The sequence below is a fragment of the Rattus rattus genome, chromosome 10 (assembly GCF_011064425.1).
Source record: "Rattus rattus isolate New Zealand chromosome 10, Rrattus_CSIRO_v1, whole genome shotgun sequence".
Classification (NCBI taxonomy): Eukaryota; Metazoa; Chordata; class Mammalia; order Rodentia; family Muridae; genus Rattus; species Rattus rattus.
In genome coordinates this window covers 34,104,138-34,127,370 of record NC_046163.1, presented here as the reverse complement: position 1 = coordinate 34,127,370, position 23,233 = coordinate 34,104,138, and the positions used below count along the sequence as shown (strand labels likewise).

Here is a 23,233-nt window from a genome sequence, read left to right as displayed (position 1 = left end):
CCTCGGCCTCCATGTTGTGTTCTCACTGATGCATTTTTTGTTGTCCATTCCCTCGGGTTGAGGCTGTTAGGAGCAGGGGTGATAGCATTTTCAATTTTTGACAGGGGTATGGTAGGTTGAAAGAGAGGTGCATGAGTGTCTGGGGTTGCCTGTCAGACGGGGATTGAAAAAGAAGCAGTTGTCATGGTGATGGTGGGTTGCATCCCACCACCATGGAAACCAAACTTAAAAAACTGATGTTAAGGCTGGAAGTCACAAGATGTATTATTTTGTTTTGTTTTGTTTTAAAAAAGAAGAGGGATTTGATCTCTCTCTCTCTCTCTCTCTCTCTCTTTCTCTCTTTCTCTCTCAAGACAAGACTGGGAGGTAAGAAGAATTGCTCTGAGGAGAGCAGTGAGATCGTGAAGTAGAACAGCATGGAGTACTCAGGAACTTCTGTTTCACGTTTATACTTCTCCCAGTGTAGTGGTGGGAAGGGAAGAGGAATGTGGATGGAGTTTCACATTTGCTGTCAGAACTGTGCATTGGTAACGCACATAGAGAAGCCCACAATGTTAGCTCTCCTACCCTGAGAGGGACCATGGGGCCCAAGCCTGAACTGGTCTGCTTGGGACAGAGACAGAACCCCAAAGCAAGGCTTGAGGAACACCAAAGAAATGGGGAAATAGAGCTGAGCACATGACTTATTCCAGATGTGAGGACAGTCCTTATGTTGATACACTATAGTAACTGATGGCATTGTGGCTTTTGTACTGCTGGAAGTTAGTGCCCAGCTTAGTCGAACCATTCTAAAAGGCTTTTATCTGATACTCACAAAGACTGCTAATAACCCAGAATGAATTATACTTAGGAGGCAGACTGGTGACATTCCAGCCTCTCCACAATCATCCAAGGTCTAATTACTTGATTAGCCTTGCAAAAGGCTCGGTAAGGCACAGTTTCTTTCCAGGAAACTTGGGTTCTCACTTCCTTTGGGCTATTCCATCTTGCTAGGCTGGCCAGAGGAATGAGTGCTAAGAGGCCTTAGAAAGCCATGTTGAAGTTCTCTCCATTTATCTATTTCCCACTTCCCCCACGCACCCCCACTCCCACGGTGATCAGGAAAGAAAGTGGTGAACTGTTACCCCATGAAGGCATCGGGCATAGTGTTACTCTAACAGGTGTGAATTTCCCTTTCAGACTGGAGGGCACGGCACGTGTGGACAGGTTAGGTGGGAGAGAATCCTGGAGGGACACTTGTCTGAGAAAGGGTAGGGATGAAAACACAGTCTGTTGACACAATGGCTAAAGTGTTGGCCGTGTCTGTGGTTTCAGCGCGGGTCCTGCCTCTTTACTGTTACTCATTGTTGCCAGACAGATGTGTCTTTCTCCGTGGCCTCAGGCAGAGTGGATGCCATTTCACTCGTATGATCTCACTGTGTCTCCGTCAGGGTCTGTAGGAGCTGGAGCCGGACCTCTGTGGTGGTTCAACTGCTCCTGTTCTTAGCTCTGGCCTCGGGTGTGATTAATATCCCTTCTAATCACTGGAAGAGATTGCATCAGAGCCATCAGCTTCATAAATCCTCCTCTGGGGACTTCTGTTTGGAAGAGCTCTCCATATTCCCAGGAGGTCCTGGGCCAAATGTCTTTGCTTTCTTCCCGGAGGCCCATTACCATAATTTTCTTTTAAAATCTTTACTGGGGTGGTAGATGTCTTTGGTGTTAGATCATAGCTGCAGCCAGTCAGCCACCTCCTGGAGACTGTGACCACAGACAGATGCTCTCCCCAAAACCTTGAGCTGCAGCAGACACTTTAGAATTGATTTAGTAGGCTAATAAAAATGGCCGTGATCTGTTTAGGGCTTTGTGTTCACCTGTCTTTAGATGCTGGTCTTTTTGTCTTTCTAGTTTCTTCTATGGAGGTGGATGGTGGTGGCTTTCCCTTTGAGCGCCATTTTGGGGCAACTTTTGCAGTGAGAGCACTGACTCTTGTTTCTCATTGCAAAGTCTCTCTCTCTCTCTCTCTCTCTCTCTCTCTCTCTCTCTCTCTCTCTCCTCTTTCCAGTCAGATAGCGCTTTTACTATTTATTATTTGCATTTACAGTGTCTCTTTGAAACCAAGCTTCTGACAGAATCATACACTAGACAGGCTCTTTCACAGCTACTGCCTTTGAGTTAATAATCACATATTGTTATATTTATGTGCAGCCAAGGAGCGGTGACATATGCAATGGCATCAAAGCTCTTGTCTGATTACACCTCTTCAAACTACACATCTCTAAACAAGAAGGCTGAAGGGAGAAGAGGATTCAGACCTTCATGGAAGCAGTTGTCCTGGGAGGCTAGAGATAGGGATGGCTAATGGAGGTTGAGGTCTATCTCCTGGGAACCAGTGAGCAATGGCAGAGGGTCACCAGAGTTCTTGGCAAATGCCAGAGTGGTCACATTCTTGTTCCTACAGAAGTATTTTTTCTATTAGGCCTGGAACTTGAAGAGAACATCGTGTTCTGTCAACCTGCCTGACCCTGGTGGCCCTCACATCATACTCATTCTCTTTGTGCCTGGTGAGCAAGGCTCTGGGAAGGGACAGCTGAGAGCAGAAGGGGCTCAGAACACCCCACAGATAGGGCTGTGTGTTTCCCCAAGTCACCTCCTTCACACACACATATTTGCTTCCTGCAGCTTAAGTCTTCCCCAGACCTGTGCCTGCAGTTGTGAAGGCGAGAGACTGGCTTAGATGGGGGAAGCTCTGCTTACAGGGCAGTGCAAGGCGCAAGCGCATGCGTCCCCGGTTCTTAGGGTCCTGTAGACAAGCAGAGCCAGCATCACAGTGGCACTAGGTCCACCCTCTGTCTTGCCCCAGCTTTCTCTGCTAAAGAAGGAATGAAACAAATGGCAGGTGTGCCGGCCGAGCCATGCTGCTCAAATTAGCTGTGTTGCTAAGGAAACGAGTCAACTGGTTGAAGGAAGGAGCATTGGGTAAAAGGGATAAATCAATAAGCGAACCTATTTTTATCATTTCCCTAATGATTGTCTTGAAGCCGCTAGACAGGGAAGGGGAAGGGAGAGCTGCAGACACTCTAGTCCTCATTAACGCCTCAGAGCGAGTGAGCAGTGAAGGGGTGTTTGGGAAGGTTGCCAGGAAAGTTTATGAAGTGAGGCCCCTAGCGAACAGACAGTGAGATAGAGGGGAAGCTTCTTTGCAGGCCTGAAGCTCTTTCATGGTCATGTTCTTCTTTGACTTGGTCTAGGCCTTTGTTCGCCGGCATTTGATCTTCCGTGGATCTTGCACAAGCTTCCATGACTGCCTTCTTTATAATCAGGTTGATGGTGGATTTTGGTATTGGTTTGATTTTTTTTTCCTCCTTCTGAATACATATAGCTTTAATTGATTTTATGATTATAAGTTAATATGTGCTCATTATAGCAGTCAGACAATGGATAAAGGAGTAAAGAGAAAAATGAAAATAACCCTATTACTCAGAGAAAACTCATTATCCTTCTAGCAAAGCAGGACCCTACCCCGCCTCCCTCTCTCCTAACATTAAAGAGAATGTCTGTGCATGCTGGATCTTTTTCTTTTTTGATAGATAATGTATGCCCACAGTATGCAGTACAAAAGTTCAGATGGGGATACAGTGTAGAGAGAATGTGGGATGTCTTTTTATAATGATACCCCAGGCTCTGGTGTCCCTGTGCTATCTGTGTATTGATTAGTCCCTTATTCATTAAATATCAATTATTAGATACTCACTATTCCCCAGCAAAAGGTTGGTCATCAGGGGCAGGCAAAGCCTCTCCCCTCAGTTTCCTGGGTTTTTCTGTTTCACCAGTCCCTTCAGACAACCACAGAGCCAGTAGCTTGAATGAGAAAGTACTCTTTCCTAGTTCTTCCCAGGAAGGTCCTGGATCCATGGAGGTGCTGAGTGGGTTTCTGAGTTTGCACTGGGCACTTCTAACCATGGGCAATAACTAGGCGAGGCCAGTGCTTTTGTGAACAACTTTATTAAGAGCATTGACATATATGGGCTTGCATGAATGTGTGTGTGTGTGTGTGTGTGTGTGTGTGTGTGTGTGTTACATAAAAGAGGCAATAAATCAGTCACTCAACTCAGAGATACTAGCCTCTCCTCAATTCGTGATGGCCAGTAAATCTGGTTTTTGTTTGTTTGCTTGTTTTGTTGTTATTTTAATTAGGGCTCTTAACCATGTCCCTGTGAGTGCCAATCCCAAGAGAGATGCTCTGAACAAAGGACTGCCTGGTGAAGCAAGTCTGGAATGTGCTGTGTACCGCTCCCCACCCTTTGTGCGTGCAGTTACACACTGTGTACAGTAGCATTAAAGGCTCCAAGCAGTCCTGCTGGGAAGGAACCTACTTAACTTTACTTAACCCAGGCTTCCCTCATTTATTTGATTGCAACTTTCTGTAGCACTAGTATTGTGTGACCTACATTGTAGAGGCAGCACCCCAGATGCCCTCAACGTCTGCAGCCATTCATCAAGTCTGCTTTGGCACGCTGTCAGTTTCCTGTCTGGACCAAGTTCCCAGGCAAGGTCAGAAATTCCTCAGCCTCCGCTTTTGCCCTATTCTCTCTGTCATCAGATTCGTCTTGGAATTCTAGGCATCAGCATCAAGCCCGGCATAGCTTAGCCTGCTCCAGAGTCTTGTGGGATGCTGGGCCCTGGGTTAGCCTTTTGCCACTCTACATGAGAAGCTCTAGGTTAGAGCCAGCTGTACTGGCGTACTCCTTCTGATCCTTGCGCTCTGATGGCCTTGCCAGGGTGTGTGTTGGGTGGGGACTTGTCCTAAAACAGTGGCTCTGCGTGCTAGTGTGCCTGCAGCATGTTCAGATCTCAGAGGTTGCCCTTAGCTCTCCCAGAGTTTGAAGCAGAAAAGGGTACCTACTAGTACTTATGGGCTTCCAGGCAGTGGCTTCCCTCCAGCTGCGAGGGCTTCAGGAAGCATAGTAGAATCTGGGGCAGAAGTCCATTTGGAAGTCCAATGAGGCTCATCCATTTTCCAGATCGGGTGGCTGAGCATGAGGAAGCAGAGGATTTCTGGGCTGGGGATGCTATGTGTGAACTGGAGATGTGTGGGAAGGAGGGACTGCCAGCTGTGGGAGAACGCCTGTGACTCAGGGATCCATGGAAATGATGGCGGTGGGGATGAGATGGTACTACCGCATGCTTTGGACTAGAAAAGTCACCTTCTCCCCTGTGCTAGCCCAGGGGAGAACAACTGGTGGACTACTCATGTCTCTGTGCGCACTTGGCCACTGCTTGTCCCTCCCCAGAGATCCCTGTCTACTCACTTGATGCCATTAACACAGGGTTACAGTGGAGATGGGAAGAGAAGCCTCTGGGGGCTTCAGAATGATCTGCGTTCTGTACTAGTAAAGAGGTGTTTAGGCCCTGTGTCCCTACACTGGCAGGCCCGCTCTGTGGGGGTGACAGGAGAATGGTTTCTGTCCTCCCCTCTTTGGGAAATATACTACCTTTCTCCCCCACCTGAGTTGTGGAATTTGCCAGAGAATAGGTTGAACTGCAAGACTAATGACGCTTCTGGCTTGTGTTTGTCATAACAGTAATTATAGGATGAAATCCCAACCTCAGGATGACTGGGCCCTGGGAGGGAGCTGGCATTTCTCTTCTCTAACCATGGCCCCACTTCCCCTGTGCTTTCAGTGAAGCCTTTCTGCAGGCATCAGGGTGCCTGCCTTGAATCATGTTTGTTTGTTTGTTTGTTTTTTCAAAAAGGCACAGAGAATGCCTTGCCAGCCTTCAGAAAAGCATCAGGGAAAAGCCTGTATATTTTACTCATTGGATTCACAGTCTGGTTCTAGTGGCTGGACTCTGCCATGGGAGATTCCAAACCACACTATGGCTATGTCTTCGTGTTACCTATAAATGCAGAATCTTAGGGGAGAATAAGAAGAGCCCAAATGTTTCACCTGACTTCCAGGATGTGCATTCTGGGTCAGCTATTAAAACAGAAGGGGGTTCCCATAGGGTGGGTGAATGGTTTCCTTTCCAGGGATTCCTCTTTCCCTCAGATGATCAGAGGCTCCAGAGAGAAGGGTGACTCCAGATGCAATTCTGAAAGGGTAACAGATAGCCACAGCTTGGTCTTTATTGAGGCCCAAGCTGGTTCTTCTGCCCAGGTACCTGAAGCATGGGAAGAGAAAGATTCTTGCTTTGTTCTTTCCCATCAATTTGAAACCCTCTTTAGTTCCTGGACTTATGTATTTATTTCACTCGCTGATTGGAGTATCTGACATTTGTCTAACTCTAATATTTCCTGTCTGCTTTCCTTTTCTTAATGAAAATGCTTCATTTTCACAGACCAGTCCTCAATAAAAATGCCTCCTATGTGGTCATACACTATTCTGCATGCCTGCTTGCTAGTGTAAATCATTCCTACTGCAAGGGTCAGCAGGAAGAAGTTTATATGTATATATGTTTGTGTATATGATGTTGTGTATATGTATATGATGTATATGGCCATCTGGAGGCTGTATCCCCTCTTACACGAACTTGATCCTTAACTCCTCTGTTTCACGCCATTTGAGTACATGATCCTGGCCACCATCATTGCCAACTGCATCGTCTTGGCCCTGGAGCAGCATCTTCCTGAGGATGACAAGACCCCAATGTCCCGAAGACTGGTATGTGCCTGCTTTCTTCTCCTATTCTCCTCCGGGTTCCCTTGACTCAATCTCCCCTCCCCACTTCCTTTCTTATACAGCTCTGTGAAGTCTTTATTCTTTGATGAGGCTCAAGTTAGCAATAAACCCTGCTGGGGCTCAGGAGGAAGAGGGCTTTGCAAATACCGGTGTGTATATCAAATGACAGTCAGGCAAAAAGAAAGGGCAGGCATGTGGGCCATTTGCTCCACTCTTCTTTCCTAAGGGACTGTTGGAGTGAGAAGGAACAGGGAAGCAGGATGTTGAAAGCCGAGTGTGTTGGTGGTTATGAACTTGCTAAATGCCAACATCCTTATTCTCCTAGAGAAATGATTCGCGTGTCTAATGTATTTCTCCAGAAGAGAGGACACAAATTATATTAAGTCTAAACACATGGATGAGTGGCCAGACAAATGACCCAGGCATGAGAACTCTGAAGTTTCCAGCTAGGGTATAGACCCAAGAATGGAGAAATAAACTCATTCTGGGCAATGGTATGTCATCAGGGACTTCCAGAAGAAAAATGTCTAGTTCCCAGGTGGGACACATCTGTCCATGTCTACAGCCCTTTCCCCCTTCTCTATATCCCATGCAGCTTCAGGTCCTCTTGGTCCTTCTATAACCTGAGCTGTACCCATATTCAAGGCTGGTCATCATAGGTGTGCAGGAGATGGCCAAGGTGTGCCTTTGCCTGTGTCTGATAAAGAATAATTATTTTATTGTTGGTCTGTTCTTCATCCTCACAGGAGAAGACAGAACCATATTTTATTGGAATCTTCTGCTTTGAAGCTGGGATCAAAATCGTGGCTCTAGGATTCATCTTCCACAAGGGTTCATACCTCCGTAACGGCTGGAATGTCATGGACTTCATCGTGGTCCTCAGTGGGTGAGTCTTGTTTCTTGCTTCCTTCCTTCTTGCTCCCCTTATTTATGAGTGCATGCACATGTGTGTGTATTTGTGTGTGTGTGTGTGTGTGTGTGTGTGTGTGTGTTGGGAGGCTTATGGTAACATGAGGTATCTAGTATAAGGAACGCATGGTGGGCAGAGATAAAAATGTACAGTAGAAGCTGAAGAAAAAGATCAAAGTTAAGAGGCTCCATATAGGCAGGCCATAAAGAACTCCTCCTTGGAAGATCTGGGTGTATGTTGCTTTAAACAGAGCCAGGGACTCTCAGGGGTGCCTGGCTTCCCTTTGTATATTTGCTAGATTGCTCAACACCTAGTTTTCCAAAACAGAGCCTTTCTATTGAAGCAAGCAGCTCATGGTGGTCTAGGGAAGGGGTCATCCCAAGAAATCAGTCAAAAGATGCTTGGGTGTAGTTCCTTTGGGGATTGGAGAAGACTCCAATTATGTTTTTTTTCCTGAACTAAAAGCTAAGAATGAAACACTGAGAACGGAATTAAGGATTTGTGGGTTTATTAATGGCATAAAATTGAATGACATGAAAATACTTGATAAGTCACTCCTTAGCACTTAGTATAGTATATATTGCAACTGACCTTGTGTCATAGGCACATATAGGACGGTGATCCATTTAGGTGAATATTTGCAACATCATTCCTTTGGGTATGAACATAGTATGCGGATGATGGGTGGATCCACTGCTGTTGGCAGCAGATGTGATGGGCTTTGGCATTAGGAGTGATAAGAATACTCTTCAGGGTTTCTATGGCTTGTGAGTCTTTGAACCCATTGTGTTTTTAGTGATTGCAGGGGAGAAGAGTAAACTTGTATAGGTGAAGTGTTTGGCATGGAAATTCCCTTCCTTAGCTGCCTGACAAGCAAAGACAGGACGCTGAAGAGATGGATTGTGTAGCCACCATTACGATTGATGAGATATGAGGAAAAAAGGAATTTGTAGGGAGTTAGGTAAGGGTTGAGACGGAGAAGCTGAGCTTGGAAGCCATGTATCTACCCACTGTCTTGTAATACAGACACAGTGCTCACATTTTTAGCTTTTAGGCCAATTGTGACTGAGGAAAAGAGAAGTAGTTGAAGATATACTGGATTCGAATATAGCTAACAAGCAGCCAGCCTCCGTATGTGTAGTGGATAAACAGGGCTGAATGTTCATGTTTATAAAGTATCTATTGCCTTACAAAAGGATTTTCTGTAGGCCATTATCAAAAAGAAATGTTCTAATGCTCCATTTTAAGTATGAAAATATATACAGTATCACAGGAGTATATTTTCGCAGAAAATGTAGCAGCTGGAGTGATTTTTAAATGTCTCTAAAATTAGTAAAATATACTATATTAGAAAAGTCCTAAGCGAGAACTTGAGTTGTGTTATTTTATTTCATTTGAATTGGTGGTATGGTGGTGTCTTTAGTGTTTGCTTTTTTTTCACAATAATTTTATTTATTATTTCTGAATAATCATGCACATCATGTATCCTGATCACACCTACTTCTCAGTCTCCCCCTTCTGGATCCCTACCCTTGTGGTCTCCCCCAACCCCACCCCTCAATAAAAAAAAAAGAAGAGAAGAAGAAAAAAAACAAGTCCAATTTGTGTTGCTTGTATGCTTGCCAGAGCATGGTCAGATTCCCAGTGGCCAGCCCCTGAAAGAAAACAGAGTCTTTCCCCACCTCGACCCCCAACTAGAAGCCTTCGATCCTTCAAAGTGGGGAGCTATACTTCAGCATTTTATCATACTTTTGGGGGGGGGCTAGGGGTTGTCATAGAAGCCTTCTGTGTGTCTCTTTCTCAATTGTTCACGTGCAGTCATCGATACCACTGCAAAAGTAGCTCCCTTGCCCTTTACGATCAGAAGAAGCACGGACCACGGACTTCCACATGGTTTCTAGCGGCAGCATGTTGATTTGTTTGTTTGTGTGTGTGTGTGTGTGTGTGTGTGTGTGTGTGTGTGTGTGTGTGTGTAATTATCCTGCTCAATGTTACATGCACTGAAAACATTTGAAGTTTTGGGTCTAAGCAACTCATTTTTATTTTAAACTGTCTTATATTGATTTTTAAAAGTACAGAAAAAAACTGAAGAGAAGAAAAAAAATCCCTGTTCACTGATTAAAAGCAATTTCTGATTTTAAGAGCAATTTCTGGCTCTTTCGGCATCTGCTTCCCTCCCTTTGACTCGAAGGGAGCTTTCTTTTAGATGTCTGTAATTTCGCTGCCTTTCTCGATATATGATCACACGTCATTCCATACTTTACTGAAATTTTGTGGTGACTGATGAACACTTTGTTAAGTGGATGTACACAGCTTGCTGCTTGTTTCTGCTTGTTATTCAACACTTAGATTGCTTTCTGGGTTTTGCTATGATAAATAATTATTAAAGATGCTCTAACATACATCTTTTGGATGTCACACTTTACTAGACGGTTTGACAGGTTGAAGTGCAGTCAGTTCTCTGTATCTTTGGCTTCTGTGCAGATCCAGTCAAGCGTGGATAGGAAATATTTGGGGAAAATGCTTCTGTAGTGAGCCTGAAAAGACTTTTCATCCTTATCTCCATTCCGTAAGCAGTATAGAATAACTAATATTTACACAGTGTTTATGCTGCATGGTCTTGTAGGCAATTTAGAGACGATTTAAAGCATCCAGGAGGGAGGATGTGCATACAATTTATGCTAATGACATGGCACGTTATATAACATACATGAGTATGTGTAAACTTCAGTATCCAGACTCAGAACCAGTCTTCTCCAGGTACCATAAGACTTTGCAGGGGAAATCTGGTGGTTCTGGTGTGGGAAGTGGGGAATCTGATATGAATAGGGAGGTAGAAGACCCTACCATCTGACCAGACAAGGGAAGATCAATATGAACTTTAAAAAGAGCTGTCAACACAGCTGAAGGAGCAGATTTAAGGGAGCCAACCAGGCACTTTTGCTGCTATAGCTAAGAACACTCCTGTTCATCACCTGCATCTCTAGGGAGTGTTAGCACTTGGCTAAGTCAATTGTCCTGTCTGTGCTGTCTGTCCAGCTTTCTTGGTGGTTCCTCAGACATTGACGGCTCTCTGGGTAACTTTGACTATGGGTACTTCCTAGTTGAACCAACAAGACTTTGGGTTCTAGTCCCATCTTACCCCCAGCCCAACATACAGGAGCTCTTCTTAGTCACATGGTTTCCAGGCAACGGTTCACTGTGCTCTTGATCATTGAGGGCCGAGGTTCTGACCTATTGCAATGGAATGGGTACTTGAACTGTCTATATTTGCATATTTGCCTACCACCTTGATTTGTGGCTAGGAGGCACACCATCTCTGGAGTCAGCTCATGTCTCAGAATGCTAGTAAGGCAGCATTGATGGTGTTCTCTGTTTCTTAGTGGTGCATTAAACTAGGGACGTTTTACAATTATGGCGTCTTAACTTCAGTTAATATGTTGCAGTACCAACTAGTGAGGTGGGCAGAACAGACTGCAGAGATGGACTATCCAGTACCCAGGATGTTATATCATTTTCTCACTGTCACCTGCTATCTGGTGAAAGATCCTGGGGTTTAGATCATGCTCTCTGATGCAGGACTGCTATTTTTTTAAGCCCGCTCTATGCATCCCCTCTCCTTGCCACACAATCTTCCTTTTTCCCCTCTCCTTCTTGACACCTGCATCCAGAGTTATTCCTGCTGACAGCACTTCCTTCCCACCCTGTCTTCAGGTGTCACCTCACATTCTACTCCTGTGCACAGAGGGATTGACAGTGTTGGAGCATGACACAGTGCTTCAGGGTTGAGGCTGCATAAAGTCTTAGCTCTCAGTTCTGGTGGTGGGTGGGGGGCGGGAGGGGCGGGGGCAGAAGGGTGGGTGCTGTGGAATCATACAGCTGGCTCAGCACGAGACCTGTCATCATTAGCCTGCTGCTAAGAGACAAGGATTTGGGGGGATTGGAGTCCCCACATTCTGTCTGTCATCCCTAACCTTCCATAGTGTTCTTAGACATGTAAATTGAAGACATGCATGGTTTAAGTCAGTCACTTCATATAATCCCTATAAACTCATAAAAGTGTCCGAGTCCACTTTCTACTACCACAGAGTATCAGACACGGTATTTTTAAAAAAAATATTTTTAAACAGAAACAATTTATATCTTCCAATTCTGATATCTGAAAAGTCTTAAGAGACGATACTGGTGTCTGATGAGGCCCTTCTTGCTGTGTCCTCGCAGAGTCAATGACATCATATGCTGAAGAAGAGAGGGAAACTAACCAAGCTCACCCTTTGAGCAGGAGTCTGCTCCTGTCATAAGTAGTCTATTCTGTCTTTAGCATATAGTCTATACTTTAGGGAGGTGTCCACATGACCAAATCACCTCAGAAAGGTACCAGTCTTGCTACATCACAGTGCTGATTAAATTTCAACAGGGATATTTGCAGGGGGCCTTTAGATTATAGTAGGGACCTTGTTGTTCTCATTTTCCAGACAATCCATCAAGGCTCATAGAGGGCATGTGTCGAAACAGCAGACACTATCTAGGACAGTGGTTCTCAACCTGTGGGTTTCAACCCCTTGGGGTAGGGTATCAAGGACCCTTTCACAGGGCTGGTTAAGATAATCAGAAAACATATATTTACATCACAACTCATAACAGTAACAAAATTACAGTTATGAAGTATCAATGAAGTAATTCTATGGTGGGGGGGTCGTCACCACAACACGAGTAACTGTGTTAAAGGGTTGCAGCATTAGAAAGTTTGAGAATCACTGATCTAGGAACCTGAGCCCACGTCTTCTGCCTCTAAGCCCATTCTGCAATGTCTTCATTTTTACACCACTAGTCATCTTTGCTACCTCACAACTCTGTAGTTGTAAATCTCCATAATCCATATCCATTTGGTCCCCTAGGAACAGTGGATGGAGCACAGCAGGGATGTAGATCAGCATACAAGTGCTTCCAACACAAAGCAGGAGGTGCAACTGTGGTTTGAAGAAGGCAGGCTCTCCTGTGTCCTTCTGAGGCATCACCCTGTGGGCTTGCAATACAGTACCTTGCCCTATGGCAAAGACCTAATGTTGTTTGGTGCCTGACAAGTAGATCCAAAGGTCCAGCTGCCTTCTTCATAGATTGCTTATTGAGACACCGTTCATTCATCCATTTGCTTATTCAACAAGACAAATCTTATCGACCGAATAACACCCAAATCAGTGTAATTTGCTGAAACAAACCTCTGTCTGCTACACCTTGGGACTGTTCTTGAGTTGGTAATAACTCAGGAGGCTTTATGTTTAAGCTCTTGTCAGGCCACCTGGAATCTTCTACATTACTTTAAATAACCATTATATATTAATCTCAGTAGGAAGTTATTGAACCTAAACTTACAGAGAATGATAGAGGATGATAAGAACTCAGTCATCTCTAAACCACTTTCAGAGCAGAATTTGGGGAGACAGCTGGGTTTTATGAGCTTTTTCATCTCTGTATTCCCTGAGTCTGATATGTAGTTACTGCTTGTAAATTCTGATGTATTATTTGTTCCACTACCAAAGTCTTACATCCTCTACAGGATGCATGAAGAGTGGTGAGCGAGGCCTGAGCCTGGAGTAGTGAGAGATTGTCCTCACACCTTCCCTTTGGTCTCATTGGGATTTGTGTCTACAACTCCTTCTGCCTACCTTATTCTGTTAGGGAAATGGAAGCCGAGGGTTTGTACTCCAGGCTAATAAGAAATAGTTTGTCTTCTTGGGAAGTGATCGAGGCTTCTTAGAGGAAGCTGGGTAGGGTGCAGGGAGAAGCCAGCACTCATTTGTCCTATAATAGTGGCATTTAGTAAACCCTGGGCCAAAGACTACATTCCACAGGTAATATTTTTAATTCATAAAAGTAGTACCTTAGATAAGAATTATTAGGTTTAATTAGTTTCCCCAGGTCCATTTCAGGGATGAATAATCTAACGCACAGAAAATTTTAACAATGCGCTTATATCCAAGTGAGTGCTACAGTACTCTCCTTTACCCATATTTTAGCATCCTGCAATTTCAATTACCTGTGGTCAACCACAGCCTCAAAATATTAAGTGGACACTTCCTAAGTATTGAATGGCATTCCCTTCTGAGTAGCATGGTAAGATCTCTGGCTATTTCTCACTAGCCTGCCTGAGACATGAACTATCTCTTTTTCCAGGGTATCCACGATTCCACGATGCATGTTTATACTTTCCCCTGCCCCCTGTTACCAGGTTCTCTTGTGCTCCAGAGTTCCTTACTTTACTTCATAATGTCCCCAATTGTGAAGGCAGTAATGTTGGCAATTTTTCTACAGTGTGTGTTTTTGTAACTTGTATGATAATTGTTAGTTAGTCCTGTTCATCTCTTACTGTGTCTAAACTATAAAGTAAATGTTGTCATAGGCAAGTCGGCATGAAAGTAGGGAATGGAGAGAAAGTCATGATGTGTAGAATTGTGTGCTAGCTGTGATTCTTCGTTCTTCCTTGAGGTCCTGGACCAGACTTCCTGCCGGTAAGAGAGGCAGTTCTATCTGATGAACAGATTTGAACCCAGCCTGTCTGCCTTTAGTATCTTCTGAGCTTAGAGATGCTACTAGTGTCTTAGAGATGCTCTTCAGCTGCTGAAGAAGTTCACTCTTTATTTCCCCTGCACATGATTTGGTTCAGGTCCAGTGGTGAGCTGTATGTTGTTCCTCTTACATTCAAAGAATCTTTGCTTTCAGATGCATTACAGTCCTGGTGATATTACAGAGCTACTCTCTAGTTCAAAGCTGATCTTAGGTGGTCGGATAGTCTATCATCCCATTCAAAAGGTCAGTAAGCTCAGCACACACTTTGGTAGCCTGATGATAAACTGTGCAGTGGGGCTATGGCCTGTTTGAGTGAACGTGAAGTGCAAGCACTAGTATTCATGGCTGTTCCTAAGCCTTTTGCCTCTGCTAAGGTTCTTGCCACCAGGCTCAGACAACCACTTAAGAGTTATTGAAAAGACATTACAGAGTACCCGAAGTCTATGGCACCATGCTAGGTGTGGGTAGGATAGGTCATGTGTCCCTCACCAGGACAGTGAGTCTACATGTCATGAACACTCAGAAGAAGGGTATGATACTTGGCTCTTGGGAAAGCTTCTTTAAGGAAATAACACTTAAATAACGTTGAGGTGCACAAAGGAGTGGGTGTACAAATGTTTGGGGACAGGAAATATGAGGAGAGAGACAGAGGGCATTCCTAAGAATTCAGTAGTGAGAGACAGTTTTGTAGAGGTCAACGGGAGCCAGCCTAGTTCATGCAGGAGTGTTTATACTGGAATCTGAGAGAAGCAGGGGATCCCTGAAGACTTTAAGCTGGGGGTGGAATCCTACTTCTAACTCTGTTCTGGACGCTGCACACGTCTTTTAAAAATTCTTTTTACCCTGGGATCACCTCTGAGGAAAGACAGGGCAAAGAGAAGTGGATGAGTTCTGCATCTTCAGCTCCAGCCTGCATGGAGTGAGTGTATAACCTAGAAGAGTGAGGGAAGACAAAGGAAATTGTGGGCAGGGGAATGCGGCAGAGGAGTGGGACCAGCCATCCTGCAGCCCCAGCTTCCAGCCAGAGGCATACACAGAGTGGTTTAGCCCAAAGCCTGTTTGTAGGAGGATGATATCTGGAGCTAAATATACATCGATAGGTATTTTTAGAGGGTTTCTGTAAGAAGGCTGCCCTAACATGAGTTTCCCTAGCAGCTAAAGATCGAGGAAAGCACAATTTTCCTCTGGGAGCCTTGTCTTTCTGGTGCTGAAAATGTGGGGGAGGTGTTGCTTATGCAGCCCCAGGGGCCCCCAGCCCGATTCAAATCCCTGCAGTAATAGTGTGATAGCCCTGGGTATTTATATAGCAAATCATGTCAGGGAGCCTCGTGGGATCCCTCTTACCGACTTGTCTTTTACTTACCCTTTTAGCTGTGGGTGGGCCGAAGCCAGAAGTGGGAGAAAGAAAGCTGGGTAAAGGGAGGAGGCAAGGAGCTTATAATTTTGTAGATGGGAAACTGACACTAAGGGAGGAGACATGATGGGTTTTGAGCTTTCCAGCTTCAGTGAAACAGGAGCCTAGGAACCTGGTGTCCTTAATACTGCTGGTGGGGAGGTCTGGGAGTTCTTAGCTTCCACTGCTTTTGAAATTCTTCCTCTGGAGCAGAGCTGGGAACTGCTTCTATGGCAGACCTCCCCCCTTATCGCTGGCACTATGCTCAGTGCTCTGTGCCCGGGGAGCACTACAGCTTGTGCTCCATGCAGCCACTTCTTTTATTGGAACAGTATTTCTGTTCCAGTTGTATGATGGGAGAGATATGGTTCAGATGCAGAATTTTGCTTGTTATATTATTCTTTATTTTTAGAATGAAAAGGTTCAGTCAGGGGAAGAGGTAGGCATAGGGCCACATGTGAAACTTAACGGTCTTTTCTGAATTCTGTACTCTCAGGGAGGCTCCAAACGAGAATGCCAGCTAGAACTTGGCAGATTATACATAGATTCAGTAGGCAAAGTTTTCTTGTGCATCTCTCTCTCTCTCTCTCTCTCTCTCTCTCTCTCTCTCTCTTCTGATGAGATCTATCACTAGTTCACTGAACAGATATTTATTGAGCACCATCTGTATTCCAGCTGCAGTTTTGGTGTTAGACTTCTTTTCTCAAAAGACTTCTTCTTGCCCCATTAGTGGAAGTTTAGTCAAGAGCTAATAGAATGGGGCAAGAATTTAGCTGTGGTGTTGGTCAAGAAGAGGCTAAGGCAAAGGAGGTGAAGGCAGCTTGGTGATACTGAGGACATTTTGTCTGGGGCTTTTCTTCTTGGATTTATGTTTATTAAAGGTGATTTAGAGACAGAAACAGTAGCAAATGCATTCTCTGAAGACTACTCCCAACGTTCTGCCATTCACTTCATGGGCATGGATGTGTGAGTGATGGAGTGAGGGGCTGTGAAAGTAGAGATGTGCTGGCAAAGTAGAGGGTATAACATATGACCTCATTCTATAGACTCCGAAGACAGAGTAGACATTAAAGGGGGTGTTTGTATTTCCTCTCTGTGGATAAAATACATCTTCTCCCTTAAGTAGACATTGTAACTCATGTCTGTGTTGTAAATATAGTCTGCAGTTAAGTATAAATGCATCGGCGTGAAATGTTAGGACACGAGGCACTGCTTAATGTCAATGAAGTCAGGGGGTAGTACATGTGCTTATACAGTGGTTTTGAAAGGGAAGGGCGAGGCAAGGCAGCCTAGATTTCAGAAGACAAAAAGTGGGTGGGCTGGCGTAATGGAGAGTCAGTAAAAGCCAGTTAAGGCCAAGTTACTCAGCCACAGTCACTGCATGTTATATCCGGGAGAAGGGTAAATTTGTCCGACTTTTCCACAGAAGAGAAAGCTGATGCTCACCAGGCTAAGTGCTTTGTCCAGACTCTTCGAAGTAGGACGTATGAGCCAGGGCATGGAGGGTGGTTTGTCCAGTACAAAGCAAGAGCCCAGAGCATTATAAGTCAAAGGATTATAACTAAAATATTCAAAAGGCAGTGTTTCAGAGGCAACCCCTCCTGCTTACACTTGTAACTGAGGAGAACAGCTTCACTGAAACTATCACGAATTCTGATACCATGGCTGTTAAAAGTTTCTTTTATCATCATTTTGTGCCAAGACAAAACTGAACAATAGGTTAGCTCTCACTTCTTTTTAATAGTATATCTAATTTTATCAACACTGGGAAAGTCCTCCATGGCTATTATTAGGAAGAACAACAAAGAAATCCCAAGAGTAAAAGTTGAAATGGAGGCTTTCATTTTTAATTTTATTAACAATGAGAATTTCCCTCCCCCTCTAGAGCCCCATTTTTCCAATCTTCCTATTCCTTTGTCTTCTGGATCTCTCCTCCCCCACTTTTCATAACCCTAACCTAACCCTATATATAGGTCAGAAGGGCCCTGCAGAAGAAGGAGAAGACAGGCCTCCTTTGTCCAGCAGTAATGTCCAGTCAGCCCTTGCACAGAAAAGAACTAAGTTCCTATTTCCTCCCCCTTGTCTTTCTTTCAATTCCTACCTTTTAGGCTGCCACTCTCCTGTCAGCTGCCTGGGCCTTGGTGACAGGATAGATAGGGAAGGGGCTCAAGGCCATGACTTTTCTCCCTGGCCTCAAGCTCTGGGACAGTGACTTGGAGCCAGAGTGACAGGTGTGACTGCTTCACACTTCAGTTCCCATCAGCTATCAGCCATGCTTTTGCAGTGATTTACATCAACACGGAAGGGACATCCTGCATCATGACCCTCCAGAACCCAGCCGGACCTTTGTAGCTATTCCTAACCTTATGATCACTTGACTGGACATGGGGAGCTGGAGCTAAAACTGTCATGGCTTGGGATGACTTTGCTGTTGAGTAAGAGGAGACAACCAGAACGGTGCACCTCTGTGACCTAACCCACTGAGGCTTAACCTTATTCAGCACCCACATTTAGACCTTTGAACCATGGAGGGAAAGATGACTTTTGAAGAGTTGAGAGGGGAGGAAAAGGAAAAGGAAAAGGAAGAGGCAACCTATCCCATACTCAAACAGAAAGCTGACTGCTAGAGATTCAGGACTGGACAGAGGTAGTTCCTATCGTCATTGAGTTTGCTGTCTAATAAAGAAGAGAGAGAGACATTTAAACTGAAGCACAGAGGTATGCTGAGTAAGCAGAGAGAAATGTAAGAGCTCTAGGATCCTGGACCAAAACTGAAGGGAGGAGGCTAAGAAAATTATGATGATCTTGAGACTGATGCAGTGGAAGGGGAAGGAGGGAAAGAGTGAGGAGAGCTTGAGGCAGAGGGGAGGGTATGTGTGCAGGATTGGACACAGGGCATACCAAGCACAACTGGGAAGGAATAAGACTGTGTGGGTATTTGTGGTGACAGTGACCTGAAACAAGAAAGAAATGTTTTATAGGAAGCCTCCAAGGGAATCTAAAGAGGATGGTGAACAGATCATCAGGCAGGGGTGCTGTTTTCTGGGAAGAGAATAATATCACTGAATGATCCCATGTCTGCTCAGAATAGGAACTTGGAACTAAGTCCTCAAAGAATTCCTATCCTTCCTCTTATCTCCTCCTTCCAACTTCAGCCCTCAACTATAATTTTGTTTAACTTATTGAAGTTGTACCAAAACCCATCCTAGACCATACAATGTAACCCTATTGCATTCTAAAGACTTGTTAACCTGCCTAGAGTGGAGATTTAGTTCCTGCCCTCTAAGATCATGCTTTGAGCATCTCCTACTGATTCAAATAATGGGTAAGAATTGATGAATGTGTAGGCTTTTATTTTCAGCATTCAACAGAGAAATTATTTTAAAAATGCTTTGCTGAGAACATTGCTATATGATTATTATGATTTTTTATTTTCCAAATAGAACAATAGTCAAAAGATCAAGCCAACCCACATTGCTTGTTTATGGGATGTTTCTCTTCTCTCTGCTCCTTCCTTATGACACATCATGATGCGTAATCTGGATCCTAATTGAACTCTGGTTAATAACCACGATAAATATAACATGTTGTGATCTAGGGGTTCTTTGTGGGGAACTCAGAGTGCTTTGTAATTTACCTCCTCCCTGCTTTCCATTTGAGAATGGGAAATGGAACCCTTCCCTTTCTAAGTATGATGTTATTATCTAGCAGACCTCCCAGATGTGTCCTTCATATTTGATTGTTATGATAGATATAGAACATTAAATTCTCACTCTGGTCTTTTCTGATGACCACTTGTATTTCATGGCCTCTTTTTCCAGGAGTATATTCAACTGCCTTTCTTTCTTCTTCCCTCCCTCCCTCCCTCCCTCCCTCCCTCCCTCCCTTCCTTCCTTCCTTCCTTCCTTCCCTCCTCCTCCTCCTCCTCCTTCTTCTCTCTCTCTTTCTTTCTCTTTCCTCTCTCTCTCTCTCTCTCTCTATCTCTCTCTCTCTCTTCCTTCCTTCCTTCCTTTCTTTTTTCTTCCCTGCCTCCCTCCCTTTCTTACTTTCTTTTTGTTGAGCTCTGTCTATTGAAATAACTTGGATAGTGAGTCTTTCAGTAAGCTAAATATCTCAAACAGAAGAAGTTGGATGAGGTTCTTCCTCTTACAGAGACTCTGATCAGATCAATATTTTACCAGGCAGGTCTACAAATAAAGGGGGAGGAGCTTCTGTGGTTTTAGCTTGCCCAAGCAATTACTGGATTGAAACCACACAGAAGCCAAACAGCAACACATTTTCCAGGGATACAAATTTTACACCCACAGTCATGTAACCTTAAAGCAGGATTGGATCTGAGTTCACCAGTTATTCCAGTGGTGTTCAACTTGGGGGCCATGGGACCTGGGAACTCCTGGAATTAATGGATGAGCAAATCTGTGGTCCCATCTGGAACTCGCTGTTTCCAGATAATGTTTTCTACACATAGGTATCACAGTATAGTTTTTCTAAAGTGTGTACATGGTGTTGTGATTTATACATATAGATTCATTTAAATCTATTGTTGTTGAATGGTAGCTTTTTTTCCCTCTTTGATGAGTCAGCAAAGCATAGTGACTAACAATTGGGCAGTAAAAGGTAAGTAAATCCATGCTCATCCACTAAGCTGTTTACTTCCTGTTTGACTATGGGGCAACCAACCTAATTTCTGTATGCCTAGGTGCCCTTACCTATACTAAACAGAGTTGAGTGAATAGTGGTTTTTAGCCATTGATATATCAGTCCTCCAGGGAATGGAGTAGGACTTGAATGTGTTGAAATTATAAAGAGGTTCTCACACTTGTAAGATAAGAATTGCTGAACCACTGCAATTAAGCGTGCTGCTCAGTGTCGTCTGTCAATAATATCTGTAATCGAGCTTCCAGGGACTAAGCCACTACCTAAAGACTATACATGGACTGAACCTGGACTCTGACCTCATAGGTAGCAATGAATATCCTAGTAAGAGCACCAGTGGAAGGGGAAGCCCTTGGTCCTGCTAAGACTGAACCCCCAGTGAATGTGATTGTTGGGGGGGGCGGCAATGGGGGAGGATGGGAGGAACACCCATAAAAGAAGGGAGGGGAGGGGGATGTTTGCGGCGAAAGGGAATAACAATCGAAATGTATATAAGAAATACTCAAGTTAATAAAAAAAATAATATCTGTAATCAATGAGGAGACATAGGTTTACCTGTGAAAGAATTATCTTGAGAACATTAATTGAAGTAGAAAACCCAACATAAATGTGGATAGCACTATTTCTTGGGCTTGGGTCATAGACTGCATTACAAGGAGAAAGTGAGCTAAGCATTGGCATCCATCTTCCATCTGGCTCCTGACTGTGGATGGTTCGAGTAGCTGCTTCAAGCTCCTGCCACTGTAACTTGCCCACCATGATAGACTACACCCTCCTCAAAGTGTAAGCCAAAGCAAGCCTTTCCTTAAGTTGCTTTTGTTTATGGTAATTTTATCACAGAGATAGGAAAAGATGAAGGATCCAACCCACTGTCACAGAAGAAGGGCAGGGGCTCAGAACTCTGAAGGATGTCTAGTTGGAAGGTCACTTGTCTACAGCTGAAGGAGGATGTTAGTGTTTGGTCTTGTGTAGGTGTGGTTGAGAGAAGTTGGACATAGCTCTTACACTCAAGCACAGAGCAATTTGATGGGATCAGAGGGTACAGATGGGATAGACACAGGAGATCGGAACATTTGAAGCCAGGCCTAAGCCTAGTTCTACGTGGGGCAGTCTACTCTTTAAGAGTGAGAAGAAGGAAAGAATATCAGTTGGACTGTTAACACCCAGATAACTGCCTGAGGTCACATCTATTATGATCAGCCCACATATCAACGTCTTTCCCTATTGGCTAGAAATGGGTCCTTGGATAGTTTTGTTTTATTGGCCACTTACCCATCTTTCCTCTTTTTGTATAGTTTTAGTGCCATAAAAGAACATGTCTTTTTTTTCTGAAGACTTTTCAGTTTGAACATAAATGTTGAATTGATTACTATCTGAGAGATGAGAGCAATGAGAGAGGTGTTTTTTTTTTTTAAGATGCATTTCTGTTTCCTGAAACTCACCAATGCAAATGTATAGCTTCGTCACAAGCTGAGAGACTTCACAGGGGAATCTGAACCAGGCAAGGAGGTGCAATCTAGTCTGTGAAGTTCTCACTGTCCCTGGCTCTTAATACAGGAGTGTGATGGCATGGGGGAGGGGGTGGAATGGGAAGCTGGTGTTCTTTTGCCAGATTTCTTTATTTTTCTTGTATTGTATGATAATCTCAAACATGCACATAATGTGGTTTGATTAAATTTACCTCCCATTCTGTTCTTCAAATTCCTTCCCCACTTCCCTGATACTTTTGCTCCCAACCATGCTCTTCTTCCTCCTCACCAAGTCTACTTGACACTACCTGTAGGTTTAGCACCATCGACTCAAACATGAGTATCCTCTCCAGGACTGTATCCCTGAAGCAGCTTTCTTCGTAACACTGCTTTTCTGTCCTTCCCATCCATTTTCCCGCTTTCCATCCATCTAATTATTAAGTGCTTACTGAGTGCCAGGCATTATCATGGATCCTGCCTACAAAAAAAAAGTTTCCAGGTCATAGAGACTTTAGAAGACATGGAATTGTTTGCCTAGTCTGCAGTTGGTAGTGAATGAAAATAGTGATCTCATAGATCTCTCAGCAATGCTAAATTACCTTGATGGTGTAGCCAATTCACAAGACTAAAAGATTTTGGTGTGGACAGATTCAGTTTGAATTTCAGCTACACTACTGAGGTGTCTTTTTGGCCAAATTGCTTAACTTCCTCGAATCTATGATGTTAATAAAGCACATACATATTTTTCTTGTAGGAGTGGTGTTCTAGCTTGAGCAGGGTTAAATGTCCTAAAAATAACCTCTCAACTTTCTTGGGTTAGCATAATAGGCTTATCTCATGTTCCTTAAATAGACAAGTGTGTTTACAGTTTTCTTCTTTAGTTACTGATTTAGAGACCAAGGCCCTAACCTATGAGTCTACTATCTGCCGGGTCTCATGATCATTTATGGTCACCTAGAGACAGAGGGAGAGTATGGAGGAGGAATTCTCTTATTCGTTTGGTGTATAAGTGATGTATATAATTTCTCTTAGCATCCTATTGACAAATATTTACAGGCTTGTTGCAACAAAACAAGAAGATCTTGTCCTAATTAGGCAATAATATTGCACTGTTGGAAAGAGAAAAGGAGAATATCAGTTTGGGAAAACTTTGCAAAACAGCAGTGATGACCATTCCATTGTCTGCATGAGGGTTAAATGAAATGCTCATATTGTCAGACATATATGAAATATATAACAATTCTCTATTGATTATTAGTAACACTTTTACATAAATACTGTACATGCATAAAACTTTTGTTAAGAACTGGGCCTGAAGTGGTAATGAGATACCTGCCTTCAAAGAGCTTTCACATGGCTGCAGTGTGTGTGTGTGTGTGTGTGTGTGTGTGTGTGCACGTGTGTGTGTGTAAATATTTAAATATGTAATTATAACTTGAGGTTATTATATGAATGCTGAAGAAAAGGCCAGGGAAATAAATTTGTTGCACTCGGGTCTCTCTACAAACTTTCTGTTGAATGCTTGCTGTGTACATGGCCCAGTAATAATCAGCAAGAGCAACAACAGAGTTTAGTA

The 23,233-nt window shown here is 43.8% G+C and overlaps 1 protein-coding gene across 8 annotated transcripts in view; it reads left to right on the top strand.

Annotated features, from left to right (window-relative positions):
• The window catches only part of Cacna1e (calcium voltage-gated channel subunit alpha1 E), a 304,265-nt gene that overhangs the window by 19,118 nt on the left and 261,914 nt on the right, over positions 1-23,233 (top strand). For all 8 annotated transcript variants that reach the window (XM_032914636.1, XM_032914632.1, XM_032914633.1 and 5 more), the window contains 2 exons: positions 6,539-6,644; positions 7,409-7,548. In XM_032914636.1, coding sequence (XP_032770527.1) covers positions 6,539-6,644; positions 7,409-7,548 — 246 coding nt within the window. The remainder of the gene's footprint in view (positions 1-6,538; positions 6,645-7,408; positions 7,549-23,233) is intronic.